General features: G+C 40.2%; 1 protein-coding gene across 4 annotated transcripts in view; it reads left to right on the forward strand.

The window, feature by feature from the left end:
• Nucleotides 1–18,323, forward strand: part of LOC120881148 (laminin subunit alpha-3-like) — a 152,477-nt gene that overhangs the window by 98,486 nt on the left and 35,668 nt on the right. For 3 of the 4 annotated variants that reach the window (XM_040264739.1, XM_040264738.1, XM_040264741.1), the window contains 16 exons: nt 1,305–1,415; nt 1,522–1,633; nt 1,839–2,006; nt 3,486–3,682; nt 5,107–5,223; nt 6,475–6,629; nt 6,874–7,015; nt 7,824–7,926; nt 10,272–10,388; nt 10,474–10,653; nt 11,438–11,580; nt 14,490–14,660; nt 16,309–16,460; nt 16,620–16,782; nt 17,197–17,330; nt 18,052–18,196. In XM_040264739.1, the coding sequence (XP_040120673.1) occupies nt 1,305–1,415; nt 1,522–1,633; nt 1,839–2,006; nt 3,486–3,682; nt 5,107–5,223; nt 6,475–6,629; nt 6,874–7,015; nt 7,824–7,926; nt 10,272–10,388; nt 10,474–10,653; nt 11,438–11,580; nt 14,490–14,660; nt 16,309–16,460; nt 16,620–16,782; nt 17,197–17,330; nt 18,052–18,196 (2,310 nt within the window). Of the gene's footprint in view, nt 1–1,304; nt 1,416–1,521; nt 1,634–1,838; nt 2,007–3,485; nt 3,683–5,106; nt 5,224–6,474; nt 6,630–6,873; nt 7,016–7,823; nt 7,927–8,074; nt 9,204–10,271; nt 10,389–10,473; nt 10,654–11,437; nt 11,581–14,489; nt 14,661–16,308; nt 16,461–16,619; nt 16,783–17,196; nt 17,331–18,051; nt 18,197–18,323 lie in introns of those variants that run through there. The other variant, XM_040264742.1, reaches the window with a different exon arrangement.

Raw genomic sequence — 18,323 nt, forward strand, 5'->3', positions numbered from 1 at the left:
GAGCAGGAATATGTATGACAAAGCAACCAGCTTTTTTGAATGGTTCTGTGTATACATGACATTTTATAATACATTAGCCAACTTACCACCAAAAAGAACCCAGCAGCTTAATATAAGGCCCAATGGGCTTATCTGTGAAGTGGTGCCCCTAGGGTTTGGCCCTCAGCTGAAAAGCCTGTGTTCTTTTACCTATCGATGGCTCTTATGTACAAGTAGAGATAGTAATATTGCTTTTTCTTGTAAAAACTTTCAAGATATTCACACATTTCTTTTTTCCAAAAATTGAGGGATTTCCCTGGCAGTCCAATGGTTAAGACACTGTGCTTCCAGTGCAGGTTTGATTGCTGGTCAGGGAACTAAGATTCTGTATGCTAAGTGCAACCAAATAATAGGAAAAAGTTAAAACTTAAAAAACCAACAACCCAAAATTGAAAGTAATTTCTACTGTAGAGATTATAGGCAGCAATAGTAGCAGTGTTAGTCACTAAGTCATATCTGACTGTTTGCGACCCCATGGACTGTAGCCCACCAGGTTCCTCTGTCCATGAGATTCTCCAGGCAAGAGTACTGGAGTGGGTAGCCAGCCATTCCCTTCTCCAGGGGATCTTCCCAACCCAGGGATCGAACCTGGGTCTCCTGTATTGTAGGCAGATTCTTTACCGTCTGAGCCACCAGGGAGCCCATATGCAGCAGTGTCCCCTCTGAAAGTAATGTTGCCATTCAGTACCCAAAAGAGGAAGGGGACCTGGATTTTGGTCTTGAAGCGATCACAGATCATCTATACTTCCATGGCAGGGACAAATCACCCAACTTTTTTAAGTTTCTGTTTTTTCATTTTTTTCCTATTAAACAAGGGTATTCATTTAATGAGTTCTAAGTTTTTCTCTTGCTCTGTAATTCTTTGAATCTATAGATTCTTTCAATAGAGTAGCCATAAACACTTGTTTTTAGCATAATCAAGTAAAATATAAGTTTAAAAAATTGACTTTATTATATAATCTAAAAATTAATACATCAAGTAAGTGACATCATCCTCATTTCTATAAGGTTAGGTCATTAATTCAAGTAAAGTATCTTGTCTCTTCTTGTCTTTAAATTTTCCTACTTTATTTTAGAACCATATCACAACATCAAAACATAAATTCTTCATGAGGCCTATTTCAAAGAACCATATTTTTTTCTAAGGACCAGCACTGGTCTTACGCAATGAATCTTTTCATATCATCACCAGGTTTACCAAGTTGATAAGACTTACTCCAAATTTCTGCTTTAGAGTGTGATTAACTTGGTATTTTACTTTCCAGAACCAGCTGCTCAGCTACCGTCCCACCATTTCAAATCATAAATCAAAAATGGATGGTCTGGAAAAAGAACTGAGTAACTTGAATCGTGAATTTGAAACTTTGCAAGAAAAGGTAATATGTTAGGTCAATAGCATTAACTCATTTTTTGCTTCAAAATGTTGCTAGTTTTTTCCCCAAACAACTTAATTTGTTACTCATCAATTTACTCTTCATATAGGTTCAAATAAATTCCAGAAAAGCACAAACATTATATAACAACATTGATCAGACAACCCGAAGTGCAAAAGAGCTGGACTCGAAGATTAAAAATGTCATCCGGAATGTGCACAGTAAGAAGAGTTATTCAGCCCAATTAAGTATCTTTTAGACTACTTTAGTCTTTGTTGTACAAAGAAAGAGTTAGCATTATGAAAAAGAGCCTATAGTTATACTCAAAAACCAATACGAGCCCTCTATTAAAGTCCCTGCCTCTTTTCTTAGTAGTCTCCTGGAGTCCAGAATTCCCAGGTTAATAAACAGCTTGATGTTTTCCAGTTCTCGTGAAGCAGATATCTGGGACGGAGGGAGATGGAAACAGGGTGCCTTCAGGTGATTTTTCAAGAGAGCTGGCTGAAGCGGGGCGCATGATGAGGGAACTGAGGACCCGCAACTTTGGGAAGGACCTGAGGGATGCCGAAGCTGAGAGAAGAGAGGTTCAGCAATGTAAGGACCCTGCCAAATGCTTGCAGTCCAGTCTGCTCTGGTTGGTTTGACATACGGGTGCAGAGTACACCATGCCAGGTTGGGGAGTTGGTCACCGTTTCAGCCTCTTATTACTAGCAGAGCATCATGTGGTACAAATGGGTAGCCCTTCCAGGTTACTGAGAGGTTGTGGAATAGAACTCCTTTTTCTTAAAAAATATTTATTACATTATAGTTGATTTACAGTATTGTGTTAATTTCAGCAGTGATTCGGTTACGCACACACACACACATATATAAATTTTTTTCCATATTCTTTTCTGTTATGATTTATCACAGAGTATTAAATACCACTCTCTGTGCTGTTCAGGAGGGCCTTGTTGTTTATCCATCCTATATATAATAGTTTGCAGCTACTAATCCCAAACTCCCAGTTCTTCCCTCCCCCACCCCCTACTACTTGGCAACTGCAAGTCTGTTCTCCATGCCTATGAGTCTGTTTCTGTGTGTTGATAAGTTCGTTTGTGAACATATCACAAATTTAGATTTAGAGTCAACATATAAGTGATAGCATATAGTATTTGTCTTTCTCTTTCTGGCTTTCTTTGCTTACTTTGATAATCTCTGTGTCTATCCAAGTTGCTGCAAGTGGCATTATTTCATTCTTTTTAACAACTGAGTAATATTCCACTGTATATGATATGTGTGTGTGTATATATATATACACACACACATCACATCTTTATCCATAGAATAGAATATCTTACCATCATGCAAAAAAATAGTTTCTTCTCCTTAGATATTAGACACTGGTACCTCTATTTTGTTTTTAACTGCATTTTCATTCTTCTTTCAGCTCTATTGCTATCTCATTATATCATTTTTAATAGTCCCCTCATCACCATTGGGGTTTTGAGTCATACATTGATATTCGCATCACTACTACCAAAAAAAATGGATGCACTAGAAATTAAGGGAATATATCTAAAGATTTGAACTAAGGAAAATGCCACATTAACTCAAAACTTTAAAAACAATAGGCCTATATTTTTCCAAATACTGAGCTTTATTCTGTAGTGGAATGACGTATCAGTGGTTAATCTACAAACAGTGGCGTCTCTCTTTTAGTATTTGTGTTGTTTAAATTTAATGTTAGCCTCGGAGACAGTCTTAGTAATAGAAGGAGCATGTGCTTTATACTCTGCAAGTTCAGTTCCAGTTCCAAGGCTGAAACCTAGTCACTTAATTTCTCAGGCCATCCATTTTCTTATTTGAAACATGAGAATGATAATCACTGTCTTCATGTGGTTGTCATAAAAGTTAAATGAGACAGTGTGGACAGGGCACAACATAACATAAACACCAGCCTCCTTTCTCATTCCCTTGCAAGTTCAAGGAAAACCATGAAGTGAGTAGAAAATCAGTTCTCCTGTAGTCTTTATAACTTAGTGTCAATGCACTCATTTCTCAAGTGGAAAACAAAAAGGTGATATATTTCAGTGCTGAATCGAATAAGGAGCTGGCTGGAAAACCACCAGGTGGAGAACAATGGACTGGCGAAGAATATACGAAATGCTTTGAACGATTATGAAGCCAAACTCAGTGGCCTCCATGCTGCTCTACAGGAGGCCAGCGCCCAAGCAAAGCAGGCCACCGGCCTCAACCGGGAAAATGAGAGGGCTTTGGAATCCATCAAGGTGAGGTCATGGTCAGAATCTGCACGGTTCAGTTAAGAACAAGCGCAAGGGAGCAGGGAGCTTTAATGTTAATCAAGTGGCAGAGTCAGGAACCTGTCTGTGTGGGAAACCCTAATCAAAGAGGAATGAGGCATTAAACGCAAAATCAAAGTATCTCTTATTCCTCAATGGCTAGAAGTGTTTCTGAACTTAAACCACAGGGAAAGCAGACCCAATCTCTTCACCCCAACTCCTGACTGGTAGAGGACTGGAGGAATAATGCTGCCAAATAGTTGAGAAATTACTATTGTTATAATTAATTCAAAGTATACAATATATGTTTTAAATAACTGACATTTTGTGTCGTGTGTGTGTGTGTGTTAATCACTTAGTCGTGTCTGACTCTTTAAAAGTGACCCCACGAACTGTAACCTGGCTCCTCTGTCCACGGGGATTCTCCAGGCAAGATTACTGGAGTGGGTTGCCATGCCCTTCTCCAGGGGATCTTCCCAAGCCAGGGATCAAACCCAGGTCTCCCACATTGCAGGTGGATTCTTTACCATTGAGCCACCAGGGAAGCCCAAGAATACTGGAGTGGGTAGCCTATCCCTTCTCCAGGGGAACTTCCTGACCCAGGAATTAAACCAGGGTCTCCTGCATTGTAAGCGTATTCTTTAGCAGCTGAACTACCTGGGAAACCCAACATAGGACTGACCCACTCCCCACCTCCCCCAAGAAAGAGGAATTTGGTAAAAGAAATTGAATAATATTTTTGCAGGTGGTAATATAGTTAACTCCCAAAGCCTCTGCAGGTAACACCTCTGTTGGATTATGCCAAGGGGAGGGAGCAGGACCCAGTTTTATGGATCTCTGAATTCTGGCAGCCTCTACCCTAGTTTCCTAAGGTCTTGTGTGCTTTCTTAGTTAATTTTTTTTTTTTTGGCTGCACCATGCGGCGTGTGGAATCTTAGTTCCCCAGGCAGGGACTGAACCTGTGTTCTCTGCATTGGAAGTGCAGAGTCTTAACCACTAGACTGCCAGGGAAGTCCTCCTGTGTGCTTTCTTATTGAAACGTCCCTACATCTTCATCAGGACCAGCATGTAGAGTGTACTGATGGTGCTGATTTGCTTACTTCAGCTCCCTCTTCCTGATCCACTAACCAGAGCTTAATTATGCATCCAGCTCATTGGCCTGGTTGGCCCTAGTGTAGAAACCTCCTCCAATGTGACAGTGGTTGTTTCATTGGCATGTAGCCTGCGGAAACTAGGACAACACCTCCACACAACAAATTGAACTGATGTCTCACGACTTAGGAGTTTCCTAGATGAACTTTAAGTTCAAGAAGACATTTTGACTCTGAAATTACCTCTATACTGTTGTCCAATAAATATGGCTGTGCCTTCTGACAATATATTATGCAGCTCACAGATCTTTTTCTCTGCAGAGACAAGTTAAGGAAATGAATTCCCTCCAGAGTGACTTCACCAAGCGTCTAGCCACGGCAGATTCTTCCTTAATGCAAACTAATATTGTCCTGCAGTTGATGAAGAAAAGCCATGAGGTAGAGGCAAAACTTGTTTTCTAGAAACTCGAAAAGCATTTAAATTACATTTCGAGGAACTCATGAGATAGGCTAAACATTTTTTCCCTCAAATATGTGTCTTTATATGGCAGAAAATATACCAAAATGTTAACAGCAGTTGTCCCTTAGGGGAGGGGTGAATGATGTGTCTTCTTTTTTTTTCTCCCAAACTTTAAACTTTTTATTTTGCATTGGGGTATAGCTGATTAAGAATGCTGTAGTAGTTTCAGGTGAACAACTAAGGGACTCAGCCATTCATACACATGTATCCATTCTCCCCCCACCCACCTCCCATCCAGGCTGGCAGGTAACATTGAGCAGAGTTCCATGTCTTTGTTGGTTATCCGTTTTAAATATAGCAGTGTGTACCTGACCTTCCCAAAGTCCCTAAGTATCCTTTTCCCCCAGCAACCATACGTTTGTATTATATCTATTTGCCTATCTATCTACCTAATTTGCCTGAAATAAGTGAATGTTACTTTTGTAATAATAAATTCTGCTAGTATTTTTTAAATATCATTTTCACCAATGAGATGAATAAGGTCTGAGGAGCTAATATAAAACAAAAAAGTGACTCCAGTTGATGACACTGTATTGTATAACTGAAATTTGCTACAAAAGTATAATTTAAATCTTCTTACCTTCACCCCCTCAAAGAAGGTAAGGGGATAAAATATGAGATGATTGATGTGTTAACTCGGTGGGGGGGAGCCTTTCACAGGGTATACATATATCCAATCATCACTTTGTACACTTCAAATATCTTACAGTTTTATGTCACTTATACCTTCTTGAAGCTGAAAAGCAATTAAAATAAATCAGGCATACATTAATTAACAGAAGACATTTGGGACTGCTAAAAGGTTGGCAATATTTCTCAGAAGCCCGCTGGGCATTTTGAAAATTATCTTATATGATTGCTGTTTCTGAATCAGAAAAAGTGTTTAGGTTTAGTACAGTGATACAGTAAGGATAATAATGTGCTTTTATAAAATATATCAAAGTGGGTACCCACCATATGGAAAATGCTCAAAATGGTGGTGAAACTTGAGAGAATATTCACAGTGCCACTGTGTGAAGCAGCCAGGGAGTAATTGGTGTGGTGAATGGGCTCAGGAAACAATTTCTCACTTGCTTCCTAAAAACCTCATTTATGACAGAGTTCAAGAAAATGGTATATCCGTGCTTTGCTTAAATTGACACGATCTCTTTTTCACTTGGAAAATACAGGAATATGAAAAATTAGCTGTCACTTTAAATGAAGTAAGACATGAACTAAGTGACAAAGTGAGAGAACTTTCCAGATCGGCCAGCAGAGCATCTCTGGTGGAGGAGGCAGAGAGGCACTCGCAGTCCCTACAGGAGCTGGCCAAGCAGCTGGAGGAGTGAGTAGGCCGCCTGGGGGTCCAACCACAGGGGCCGCTGGAGCCTGATAGGAAGTACGGACCAGGGTGGGGGGCGGCACCCAGGGCCCAGGTCCGAACCCAACTGATTCCCAGCTGTATCTTTGGAGCAGAGCCTCGGAGCCCACAGCCCTGAATCTCCATCGGCCAAATGAATGGGGAGGTAAGGGAGCTTGGCTGCAGGCAGAGGCCACTGCTGGAGCCCTCCTCCTGTACCATCTTCCAGGATCAAGAGGAACGCCAGTGGGGATGAGCTGGTGCGCTGTGCTGTGGACGCTGCCACTGCCTACGAGAACATCCTCAACGCCATCAAAGCGGCCGAGGATGCGGCCGACAAGGCCACCACTGCGTCTGATGCTGCTCTCCAGGTGGGCACCTGCTGTGATACCTTCTCTCAACACACTCTGGAGATGACTCACTTTTCTGTTTTCTTTCTGTGTGCACAGGGAATAGAAAAAAAAAAAGCTTATTTTAGATCAGAATTTGTTATCTAGAATAGACTTGAACTTGCTCTAATATGTCATTTCTGTATTTACTTGACTTTTGGATAAACATAACCCAGTATTCAAAATCATTTGTAAAACCAGATAATAAACCCTGATTATTGAAAGTATTATACCCTGATTCTTACCAAGTATGCTTTTAAGCTGTGTGATCAGGTATCAACATTTACCAAAGAAGAGATTTTTGTACACAATTTGAGAACCATTTATTTCCTGTCATTTGTTGTTCACCTGGGCATGTCTGTGGATCCTATGGGATCTGAAATGCATTATGTAATGGGCCTATATCTAAAAATAAAGAACAAATTATTAACTATGAGAGAATTAGTGAACAGACTTCTTGGAAGGTTGAAGATTTTTAATCTCCCAAAGGTTAAAAGCCTAAAAGTAATTCAGCTCTGTCCTCTAGTATTGCAGAGGGCATTCTATAAGTGACAGTAAGAAAATGAGAAGGTCACATAATTTATCATTATGTCAACAGTGATGGGTCCACCTCCCCAAGCCACAGGTGTCTACCGAGAGCCCTAACTGTAGGCACAGTCTTTTTAAACCTCTGCCTTACCTTCTAGCCTCATTTTTTAAAGATTAAAGATAAGGGCTAGGATGAAAACTCTTACCCCGTAGTTCCTAATGTATGTATCACATTTAAGACTGATAAATGCTTTGCTTTCAGACAGTAATAAAGGAAGATCTTCCAAGAAAAGCAAAAACTCTGAGTTCCAACAGTGATAAACTGTTAAACGAAGCCAAGATAACACAGCAGAAGCTACAGCAAGGTATGGAAGGGGTGGCTGTTGGGGGCTGGGATAGTCAAGGGCTTGGAAACAATCTATGAGACCAGGAGCAAATGCACTTCTTGAATCTCAGTGTCCTTGTAGGTGGTGCTTTGTAAATACATTGATTTGATGTTGCTACCCTTCCCAGCTGGCGCTAGTGGTAAAGAATCTGCCTGCCCATGCAGGAGATGCAAGAGATACAGGTTCGATCCATGGATTGGGAAGATCCCCTAGAGAAGGAAATGGCAACCCACTCCAGTGTTCTTGCCTGGAAAATCCCATGGACAGAGGAGCCTGGTGGGCTACAATCCATGGGGTCACAAAGAGTCAGACACAACTTTGCAACTGACTACCACCAGCCAATATTCTAACATAAACCAAATTAGTTAGAATCTCATGAATCTAAATAAATCTCGAGACTGATAGGCTTGTTTGGGTCTGGCCTTGGATTTGGGAGAGAGGATTCTTCATTTAATCCCATATACCCATAGTGTTGGGGACCCACGTAGCTTTGAGGTGTGTACAGTGCTGCTGTCTTATTTAAGGCCCAGATAAGTAGCTTCAAGTCATTAGAGCAACTCATTCAAAACTTCTTAAGCCCTAAAATCTTAGTAAGTAAAAGCACCAAAAATCACTACCACTGTGATATGTAAGGATTTAAAAATTTTTGCCTTTGAATTTTTCCCCTTTTTTAATTTGACTTTTAAAAAAATCAGACCATCTCAATCTCATCAAATTCCTGTGTTCAGAAAATGCTGTCCCTTGATTTTTCTCTGGTCTCCTGTGGTCATTCATAGGTGAGCAGCTATCTTGGTTCATAGCTCTCATTCACCTTCTTAATCCTTTCAAAGTGATTAGATAGCCTCTACCGGTAAATAAATACATTTATTTTATCATTTTCATTTTTAAAAATGAAAATGAAAAATAAATATGAAAACATGAAAAAGAAAATACAAAAAAATATGTAGTCTGCCTAGCACATTTCAAAAATTAAAATTTCCTGGTATGACCCCAGTTCTCTTTACAAAATATGAGCTAAAAGGTGAAGATCTGTGTTTTTAAAAGGATTAGGATGTTAACTACATTGTTATTTAAACCAGTCCTGGAATCACAGTTTAAGCCATGTGTAATCAACTAGACATTAAAGCATTCACTGGTCGTTTTCCATGACCCCCAAGGGGCAATATTATCAGCTAGAAATGCCTGTGAGCTTTGTTCCTTTCAGGGAATATGTCCTTGAATGTGTCGGTTTGGAAATGAATGGGAACGGTGCCTGCTTTGTGTGCGTGTGTGTTTGCTTCAGTGGGGTGCTCTCAACAGCATTCCTGTACTTGTTATTTAAAAAGGCCTTTTATCTATTTGTTTATGGCTGGGCTGGGTCTTTGTGGTTGCTCAGGCTTTCTTTAGTTGTGGAGAGCAGGGCACTACTCTGTAGTTGCAGAGCGCAGGCTTATTGCAGTGGCTTCTCTTCCTGGCGAGCATGGGCTCCCGGGCACTCGGGCTTCAGGAGTTGTGGGACATGCTCTCAGTAGTTGCGGCTCCCAAGCTCTGGAGCACAGGCTCAGCAGTTGTTCCTTGGCATGTGGGATCTTCCTAGATCAGGAATCAAACCCCCGTTTCTTGCATTAGGAGGTGGACTCTACCACTGAGCCACCAGGAAAGCCCCAAATTTCTTTATTCTTGACCAAAGGGGCATCCCTTATGCATTATTCATTCATTAATTTTTTCATACATTCATTCACTTCTTCTATAAATATGTACTAATATTTTACCCCAAAGAGCGCCTGGACACAGCAGTGAATAAGATAGACACATCCCTTTCCTTGGGTGTCCCTTGTATGTCAGTTGGTAAAGAATCTGTCTACAATGCAGGAGACCAGTTTTGATTCCTGAGTCTGGAAGATCCCCTGGAGAAGGAAACAGAAACCCACTCTAGCATTCTTGCCTGGAGAATCCCATGGCAGAGGAGCCTGGCGTGCTACGGTCCATGAGGTCGCAAGAGTCTGACATGACTTAGCGACTAGACCACCACCACCATCCCTTTCCTTTACTAAGCAGAGAGTTTTGCCCTGAGCAGAGCGGAAGTTAAGTCTTCCCTTGCGTTGGTAGGCCTTTCCCTTTCTTCATGTGCATTTCCAAGGAGCCTGGTACCACAGGCTCTGTATGCTCCTGGCCTCTATAATGGAGGACCTGGGGGTCTAGGAGCAAGCAGTGGGCATCTTGGGGATGACCCCTAAGATGCAGGTCTGCTCAATGCTGTGCAGACCCTGGCTACTCCAGGGGCCACCAGTACCCATGGAGGATCAAGATCTTTAGGGTAATTGCCTCTTCCTACTTTATTTCAGAAATCAGCCCGGCTCTCAACAACCTGCAGCAAACACTGAAAACTATGACAGTTCAGAAAGGCCTGATAGACACCAATCTCACCAGCATCCGAGGTGATCTTCATGGAATACAGAGAGGTCAGCCGCTCCCTAACCCACTGGACTTGGCTTCTTTTGTCAAACATTTTAGAGACTTACACCTCCCTGTTTGTATGTGCCTTAGATGACATCGATGGTATAATCAATAGTGCAAAGAGCCTGGTCAGAAACGCCAATGACATCACAAATGAGGTTCTAGATGGGCTCAACCCCATTCAGACAGATGTGGAAAGAATTAAGGATACGTATAGGAGCACCCAGAGCGAAGACTTCAACAAGGCTCTCAGTGACGCGGATAATTCAGGTAGCAGGTGTTCTCTGGCAAGATGTATTATCCATTTTCTCTATCATTATGTGCTTTGGTCCATTGTAATTTTTCCCCAGTAAAATCTGATCTTAGAAATTAAAATATTAAGAAACAACTTCACATGATCCATTCAAAGAATATGGCTATTCTGTTAGTTAAAAGGACCAAGTAGGACTTTGGAGGAGCCAAGGTGATTGGCAGTGGAAAGAATCAGAACATGTGAAATTCCTTAAAAATTTTTATTGACTTAAATAATTTTGCCTGTGTCACACATGATTAGAAAAAAAACCTGTACACTTTGAAAAAAATTCATGAAATACTGCTGTTGGTTTTCCCTTTAATAGAGTGGAGATGTAGTCCCTGAGTCATGACCACTTGGATTATGATTGATATTAAAGATCAAAAAAGATTTATTTTATAATTTATTAATTTTTAATTGAAGGATAATTACAATGTTATGTTGGTTTCTGCCATATATCAACATGGATCAGCCATAGGTATACATATATCCCCTCCCCTTTAAAGATTTACTTTTTATAGTGTCAAGAAAGATGATTTGATATCCAGAATAAAATCTATAATGTATTTACATATTATACATAGAAATATGTGTAACATATATTTCTATAATAGAAAAAAAGTATTACCTGATTCTGAGTCATCCTATCCAATGTGTGGGACCCAAACATACCGCTTAACAAATACAGTCCCCAAGAACATCTCTATTTAACCTTTTCTCAACTCACAGTGATAAATTTCTGTTTCGTAATCTCACCAACAGTGAAGAAATTAACTAAAAAACTGCCTGATCTTTTGAGTAAAATTGAAAGTATCAACCAACAGCTGTTGCCACTGGGCAACATCTCTGACAACGTGGACCGCATACGGGAACTAATTCAGCAGGCCAGAGATGCCGCAAGTAAGGTGGGTGTGTCCCCTCATTGCCAGGCACCAAGGCTCATTCTCTGATAAATTACTCCATTCATTAAGAAGTGAAAGATATCCAGGAACTGAAGAATCAGTTGTCTTTCTTGCCCAGATTCTTTGGGTGCTCCCCATGTGAAGGTTCATTTCCTCGCATCATCTTTCAGTTCACATCATCTTCATCCCTTAAAGGACCTGCTCTGCCGGGAACAGTGGTTTCCTTTCCACTGGCTTATGCAGGCAGGAAGCAGGGTTCTCCTCCAGGCTCTAGGCAGTAAAGTGTTATTGCAAGTTCAAGTAAGGGTTCTATAATCAGAATGTGCAGATATGATACTGCACAAGCCCTATCTTCTCACGCTAACTGGGAAATTGTAGAATCCACTTTTAGTGAGGATGGAGGAGTTGTTCCTACCCACGTGGGCAGTGTTCTGAATATGAGATTATAGCAGTTTTCCTTCATTGGGAAGTTCCATCAACCTTTCTTCTGATTTTAATCTGATATTATTTACTTGGATTTCTGACACTTCTCTCCCAATTTGTTTTATCCTAAAATAATGTAAATGAAATATTTGTATTTTTCAGCCAACTCCCTATGAGATATTTGGAGATTAGAGGGATGGAAACCAAGTCAGAATATCATTGCCTTTGAGGCACCATGGTTGATTTCTAGGCTTATATTCCTTACTTTGAGCCTCAAAATCTGCCTTTTCTTTTAAGAAAGAGAACTTCCGACACAAAACCTTTAGCAGAGAAGCAAAGACCTTAAGGCACACTTTGGCAGAAATCACCCTGTCCGTACCCATGCACGTCTTATAAAAAGCAAATGGAAAAGAGTGTGCTTCTAGCTTTGGCTTCTCTCTGTTCTTCCACTAATTTAATGAACAAAATATGAAGTGTATAAGTAGCACAGAGGTTTAGCGCTGATAACCAAGGCAGACTGCCTTGCTCCTTTGTTTTTTAATATTTATTTATTTGACTGCATCAGGTCTTAGTTGCTGCACGTAGGATCTTCACTGCAGCATGGGTTTCTCCCTATTTGTAGCATGTGAGCTTGGTTGCTCTGAGGCGTGTGGGCTCTGAGTTCTCCAACCAGGGATTGAAGCTGCGTCCCCTGCACTGGAAGGTGGATTCTTAACTACTGAACCACCAGGGAAGTCCCCAGACTGCCTTGTTTTGATCCCTGTTCTGTCACATACAAAGCTAAGACTAGTTTCAGTTCATAGATAGATAATATTTCACAAAAATATTAAAGCACACATGAGAAGCTATGTGGGAATCCAGATCCAGGGTGGTGGTGACCTCTGAGAAGGGAGAGGCAACTAGGACTAGGGTGGGCTATATGATGGGCTTCAATTATAACGGTAATGTTTAATTTCTTAAGATGGTCATGCGTATGCAGGTATATTCTCTATTTTTGTGTGTTCATGAAATGTTTTCTTAACTAAAAATTTTTTTTAATGAGCAAGAGCTTTCCAAGTGACAAAAAAACAGAAGGGCATGCCATAGACTCAGGATGTGTGGAGTGTATGAAGGGCAGAGGGCGAGTAGAAGAGACAGGTGTGAAATGAGCCTTGAGTGTTGTGGGGGAGCTCTGTCCCATGGGCACCTTGGAGTGACTACAGCTTGGGCATCACTAGGCACCCCTGCCTGATACCTGCATAGATAGGGTCCTCCGTAAATACGTGCTTGGGAGATAAAATGTAGAGGTGGTGTAAGTATCATTCCTAGAGTTATTCTTTAGATAGTTAGGGAATATTTATTTTCTGTGTTTTAATACAGAGCTACCCAAGGGGATCCACAGACCAGAGCTAGTCAGACGTTTGTTACTGCTCCATTATATATAAGTACAAATTTGAGAGTAAAGGCTTAGAAGCTTTCAGTAGCTTGAATTGCTTCAATATCTCAGAATGGGATCAATAGGCTTGTATTTTGCACACTTTCTTCATTTCATTTTTCTAGTATTTAAGTTTTCATATATTTTACAAAAGTATTGGTCCGGGGCAGATAACAGGGGGAAAAAATGGTCCTTTACCGTGAATTTAAGAAGCACATTCTAGAGAGCCTCAACATACTTATTTTTAAGGACTGAGCACCTATAATAAATGCAACCAGAACATGTAACATGTTAATAAGAAATGATTCCTTAAAGAGTTAATTCTTTAAAAAAATATTTTGATGTATTGTACATCGACTGTATTACACTGAGTGCTTCCATACAGGTTAGCTCATTTGCATAAAAACCTTCTGGGGTTGGAATAATAGTAATTATTATTAATGTTACATATTAACAGGGCTATAATACATAGTAACAGGGTTAATTTAATATTATAACCCTATTACTAATTGTATATATAATTAGAGTTTATATTATAATATATAATATTATTACTAATAGGATCATGATATTATATTAATCCTGTTAATATGTATTTAACCCTATATATATATAATTCCCTATATTACAATTATATTATGTATTATATAATGTATATTACATATTATATGTCATCTTTATCACATTTTATATTATATATAAAACCTCATTATTATAATACGTTAATATATTATGATGATGGTGGTGGTATTGTTATGACATTAATATGGCTAATATTAATATTATAACCATAATAATGATGGTAATAATTTACTATACAGATTATTGTTGCTGGCACAGACAACAAAGTATACTTCCCAAAGACCCTTGGCTTGTGGGCAGGAAGAACAGGAGGGCTTTACTCTGCTACTCCTGGAGCGGCCACCTGAGTGTAGACTCCAGGCCTAGGGGGCAGCTATACACCTTCACTCCCTATCCTAGCCACTTGGGAGCAGCTACAGTCACAAGCCTCCACCCCGAGCACCCCACCTTTCTCCCCTGGACCAGCTAACACCGTGGATCTGGTCCCTCTCAGGTTGCCGTCCCCATGAGATTCAACGGTAGATCTGGAGTTGAAGTCCGGCTGCCAAATGACCTGGAAGACTTGAAAGGATACACATCTCTTTCTTTGTTTCTCCAAAGACCTGAATCAACAGAAACTGGTGGGACCGAGAATATGTTTGTGATGTACCTCGGAAATAAAGATGTAAGTATTGCTCTGACATTTCCCTGGTTTTTAAAACAGAATATGGCTTTTGAGGTGCGTGACACAGCCATGTCACTGCCATTGGCGTGGCAGGAGGAGATTGCACTGCCTCTGATGGCTCCATGGGAGATCTCTCATCAATTTAAAGTTGCTTTTGGAGGCGGGGATCTAGAAGCCGTGCTCGATGGGCCCAGCATGTGAGCACATGTGTGTGTACACCTGAGCACATCCATACCTGAGGCTGAAGATCAGCACCCTCCCCTCTCAACCATGCAGCAGTATCAAGGCTTTCTGGAGATCAGAGCAGCTCTTCCTCACTGCTCTGGACTCTGTCCTCTTCTCAGGGCACCCAGCTGCAGACCCTCCCATGCCTCTGGGGTAGGGACCCTCTGTGAATGGGGCCTGGAGAGAAATTAAGCCTCTCCTGCCTCATTAGTGAGAAATCCAGTTGCTTCATTGTTATAATTACAAATTCTTTAAACCACCACTGTTATAGATATTTTAAGCAGTTTATTTTAGCTTTTAATTCCTCCTCTTAAAATATATCTCTTCCACGTAAGTGTCAGAGGAACAGGTAATTAGTGACTAGGTTATTTATATATGAATGGGAAAGAAATGGGCATCCCGAGTGGCTCAGTGGTAAAGAATCTGCCTACCAGAGGAGGAGATGCAAGAGATGCAGGCTTGATCCCTGGGTCAGGAAGATCCGCTGGAGAAGGAAGTGGTAACCCACTCCAGTATTCTTCCCTGGAAGATCCCACAGACAGAGGAGCCTCGCAGACTACAGCCCTTGGGATCACAAAGAGTTGGTCACAACTGAGAGAATGAACACATGTGCATGGAAAAGAAATGCCTGAAGTATGGTTCTTGAAAATTCTGGGCAGTTAGGAAATTGTTGGCCGTCACTAGTGGACCTTGTATTTAAGGATTCCTAAAATCAGCACTGTTGTTGGTTACTCGTTCATGCTTCAAGGATTGGGGATTTATTTGTAACTTTCTTATGACTCTGCTTTGTATTTATGGCAGAACGTGCATGACTTTATTCCTTCAACAAACTTATACCATATATCTACTACGTGCCACACCCTGTATTTGTGTAAACAAAAATTTGTGTCTTGAATGTACTTAATGTGTACTTAAAACAGGTTAAAATAGTAAATTTCACATTATGAATATTTTACTACAGTTTTCAAAAATTTGTTTTTACCTTAAGGTGCTCACATTCTAACAGGGAAGAAAGATCCATACATAGCTGACATGATAATATAGAGTGAACAAGCATGCCCAGAGTATTGAGGGGACCTTATACAGCATAGGAAGAGCATGAATGGCTTATCTTCCTTCCCAGAATGTAATTGAATGGCAACCTGAGTCCATATCTGGCTCATCTTTATGTCAGGTGCTTGGCAAATACTTGCAGATTGAGCGAATGGAGGAGTGGATAAATGAATGCCCTTCTGATAACGTGAGCAAAGACAGCCCAGACGTTAATTAACTGTGCTGTCTGTATTATTTTATACCAGAATGTACCTCATTCATTCTGTCTGCCCAGGGCTGACTAAATGAAAGCTGTTAGCTATTTGAAATGCGCCCTCTGGGGATGGTGAGTTCGGAGAATACAATATGTGAAATGCTTTGGTGTCTCCAGGCTTCCAGGGACTACATCGGCATGGCTGTTGTAGACGGCCAGCTCACATGCGTCTACAACCTGGGAGAGGATGAGGCTGAACTTCAGGTGGACCAGACCTTGACCCAGAGCAAAACTCAGGAGGCAGTGATGGACCGGGTGAAATTCCAGAGGTACGACTCCGATTGATTACAGCTCTTTGGTAATCTGACCTACGGTCACCATACTTTAGTTTTATGTTGCTGAACCCCTTTTTAGTACTTTAGCTTTGATTTCTTTCATCTCCTCATAAATCTTTTATAACTTTTTTGTCTGACTTATTTTTTAAACAGAATTTATCAGTTTGCAAGGCTTAATTACACCCTAAAAGCCACCTCCAGTAAGCCAGAAACACATCAATTCCATGACATGGATAGTGGGAATAGCAACACACTCCTCAATTTGGATCCTGAAAATGCCGTGTTCTATGTTGGAGGTTACCCATCTGATTTTAGAGTAAGTTCGAATGTTATTTCACGGAATGGGAATATTTAAAATTTAATTTGGCATAATGATGTTTTAATCCGTTATATATAAAATGGATTTAATGATATATTCTTAAAGCATCTATAGTGATAATTACTAAACTTATTGGATTATTTTATATGCAGTGATCTAGGCATAAGTGTATAATTTAAATAAGCATCATTATCATTCCTATTTCACAGATGACAAAACTGAAACAGAGAGGTTGAATAACTTGCCCAAGATCAGACAGCTGGAAAACAGCGAAGCCAGGGCATCTGTCTTCAGGGTCTGCATGCTCACCCCTATGCTATATTGATGGTTAAAAGCGATAAACTGTTTCTTGGTCAACCTCATCATTGTCCTTTGTTCAACTAGTGAAAACTTTTTTTTTTTTTTTTTTAGCTTCCTAGTAGACTGAGATTCCCTCCATACAAAGGTTGTATTGAATTAGATGACCTCAATGAAAATGTTCTGAGCTTGTACAACTTCAAAAAGACTTTCAATCTCAACACAACAGAAGTGGAGCCTTGTAGGAGGTAAATAAAACCTAGAAGCTGATGTCTCTCTGTGATTTTGCAGTCATATAGCATAAAAAGCATATGTAATTTATACTTAAGGAATATACATTAAATTTCCTTATTCATATAAAATATTAGATGGACAGAATTTTCTTGATTTTGAAAAAAGTAAATCTTTCTTCAGTTTTCGGTGCCTCCTACCACAAAATATTCAGCATTAGATGTTGCCTGATTTAGGGCACAAACTATTTATTTGCTGTAACTTTTTTAAAAAGTAAAACAGTAGTCCATAAAGAACACCATGACTTTGGCATATGAACCTATTTGAAAGTTGCTGCCTTGAGCTTCTGACCTACCCCAAATTTTAAAAGATTGGGAAGATTCTAATATGAGACAGACTGAGTATTTATTACTCAGAATAAAATTATATTTCATTATATAATATTTCTTTACATTGCAAGACCTTCAGCTGCTGGGTCACGTATTCCTGAGTAGATGTTTGCAATAGGGTCTCCTGAAGAGCACCTCTGTTGAGGTAGAGTTTGATCATTGTAGAGTGTAGGAGCAGATCCAGGAGATACAGTGGACTGTTTTAACATTAAATTTAAAAGATGTTTCCTCTTTAACAAAGCATGACAACTTGATTGCACAGGCCTTGCTCACGTTTTCATCAATAAGCATAGTTTCCTGGCAGTCTTTTGCTGCTGTGTTCTCACTTAACGATGATTGGTGTTGGCAGGAGAAAAGAAGAATCAGACAAAAATTATTTTGAAGGTACAGGCTATGCTCGAGTTCCAACTCAACCAAACGCCCCCTTCCCCACCTTTGGACAGACGATTCAGACCACTGTGGACAGAGGTTTGCTGTTTTTTGCAGAAAACCAGGTAACCTATGACAAGCATCTAGATGTTACCAAATACGTCCATTCATTTGAATGATTTTGGGGTAGCTGAGTTATTATAAACAAACAATGTATCTGGAAAACAATGTGCAAATGTTAGCTGCATCTTT

The sequence above is a fragment of the Oryx dammah genome, unplaced genomic scaffold, assembly GCF_014754425.2.
Source record: "Oryx dammah isolate SB20612 unplaced genomic scaffold, SCBI_Odam_1.1 HiC_scaffold_22, whole genome shotgun sequence".
In the NCBI taxonomy this organism is placed as follows: Eukaryota; Metazoa; Chordata; class Mammalia; order Artiodactyla; family Bovidae; genus Oryx; species Oryx dammah.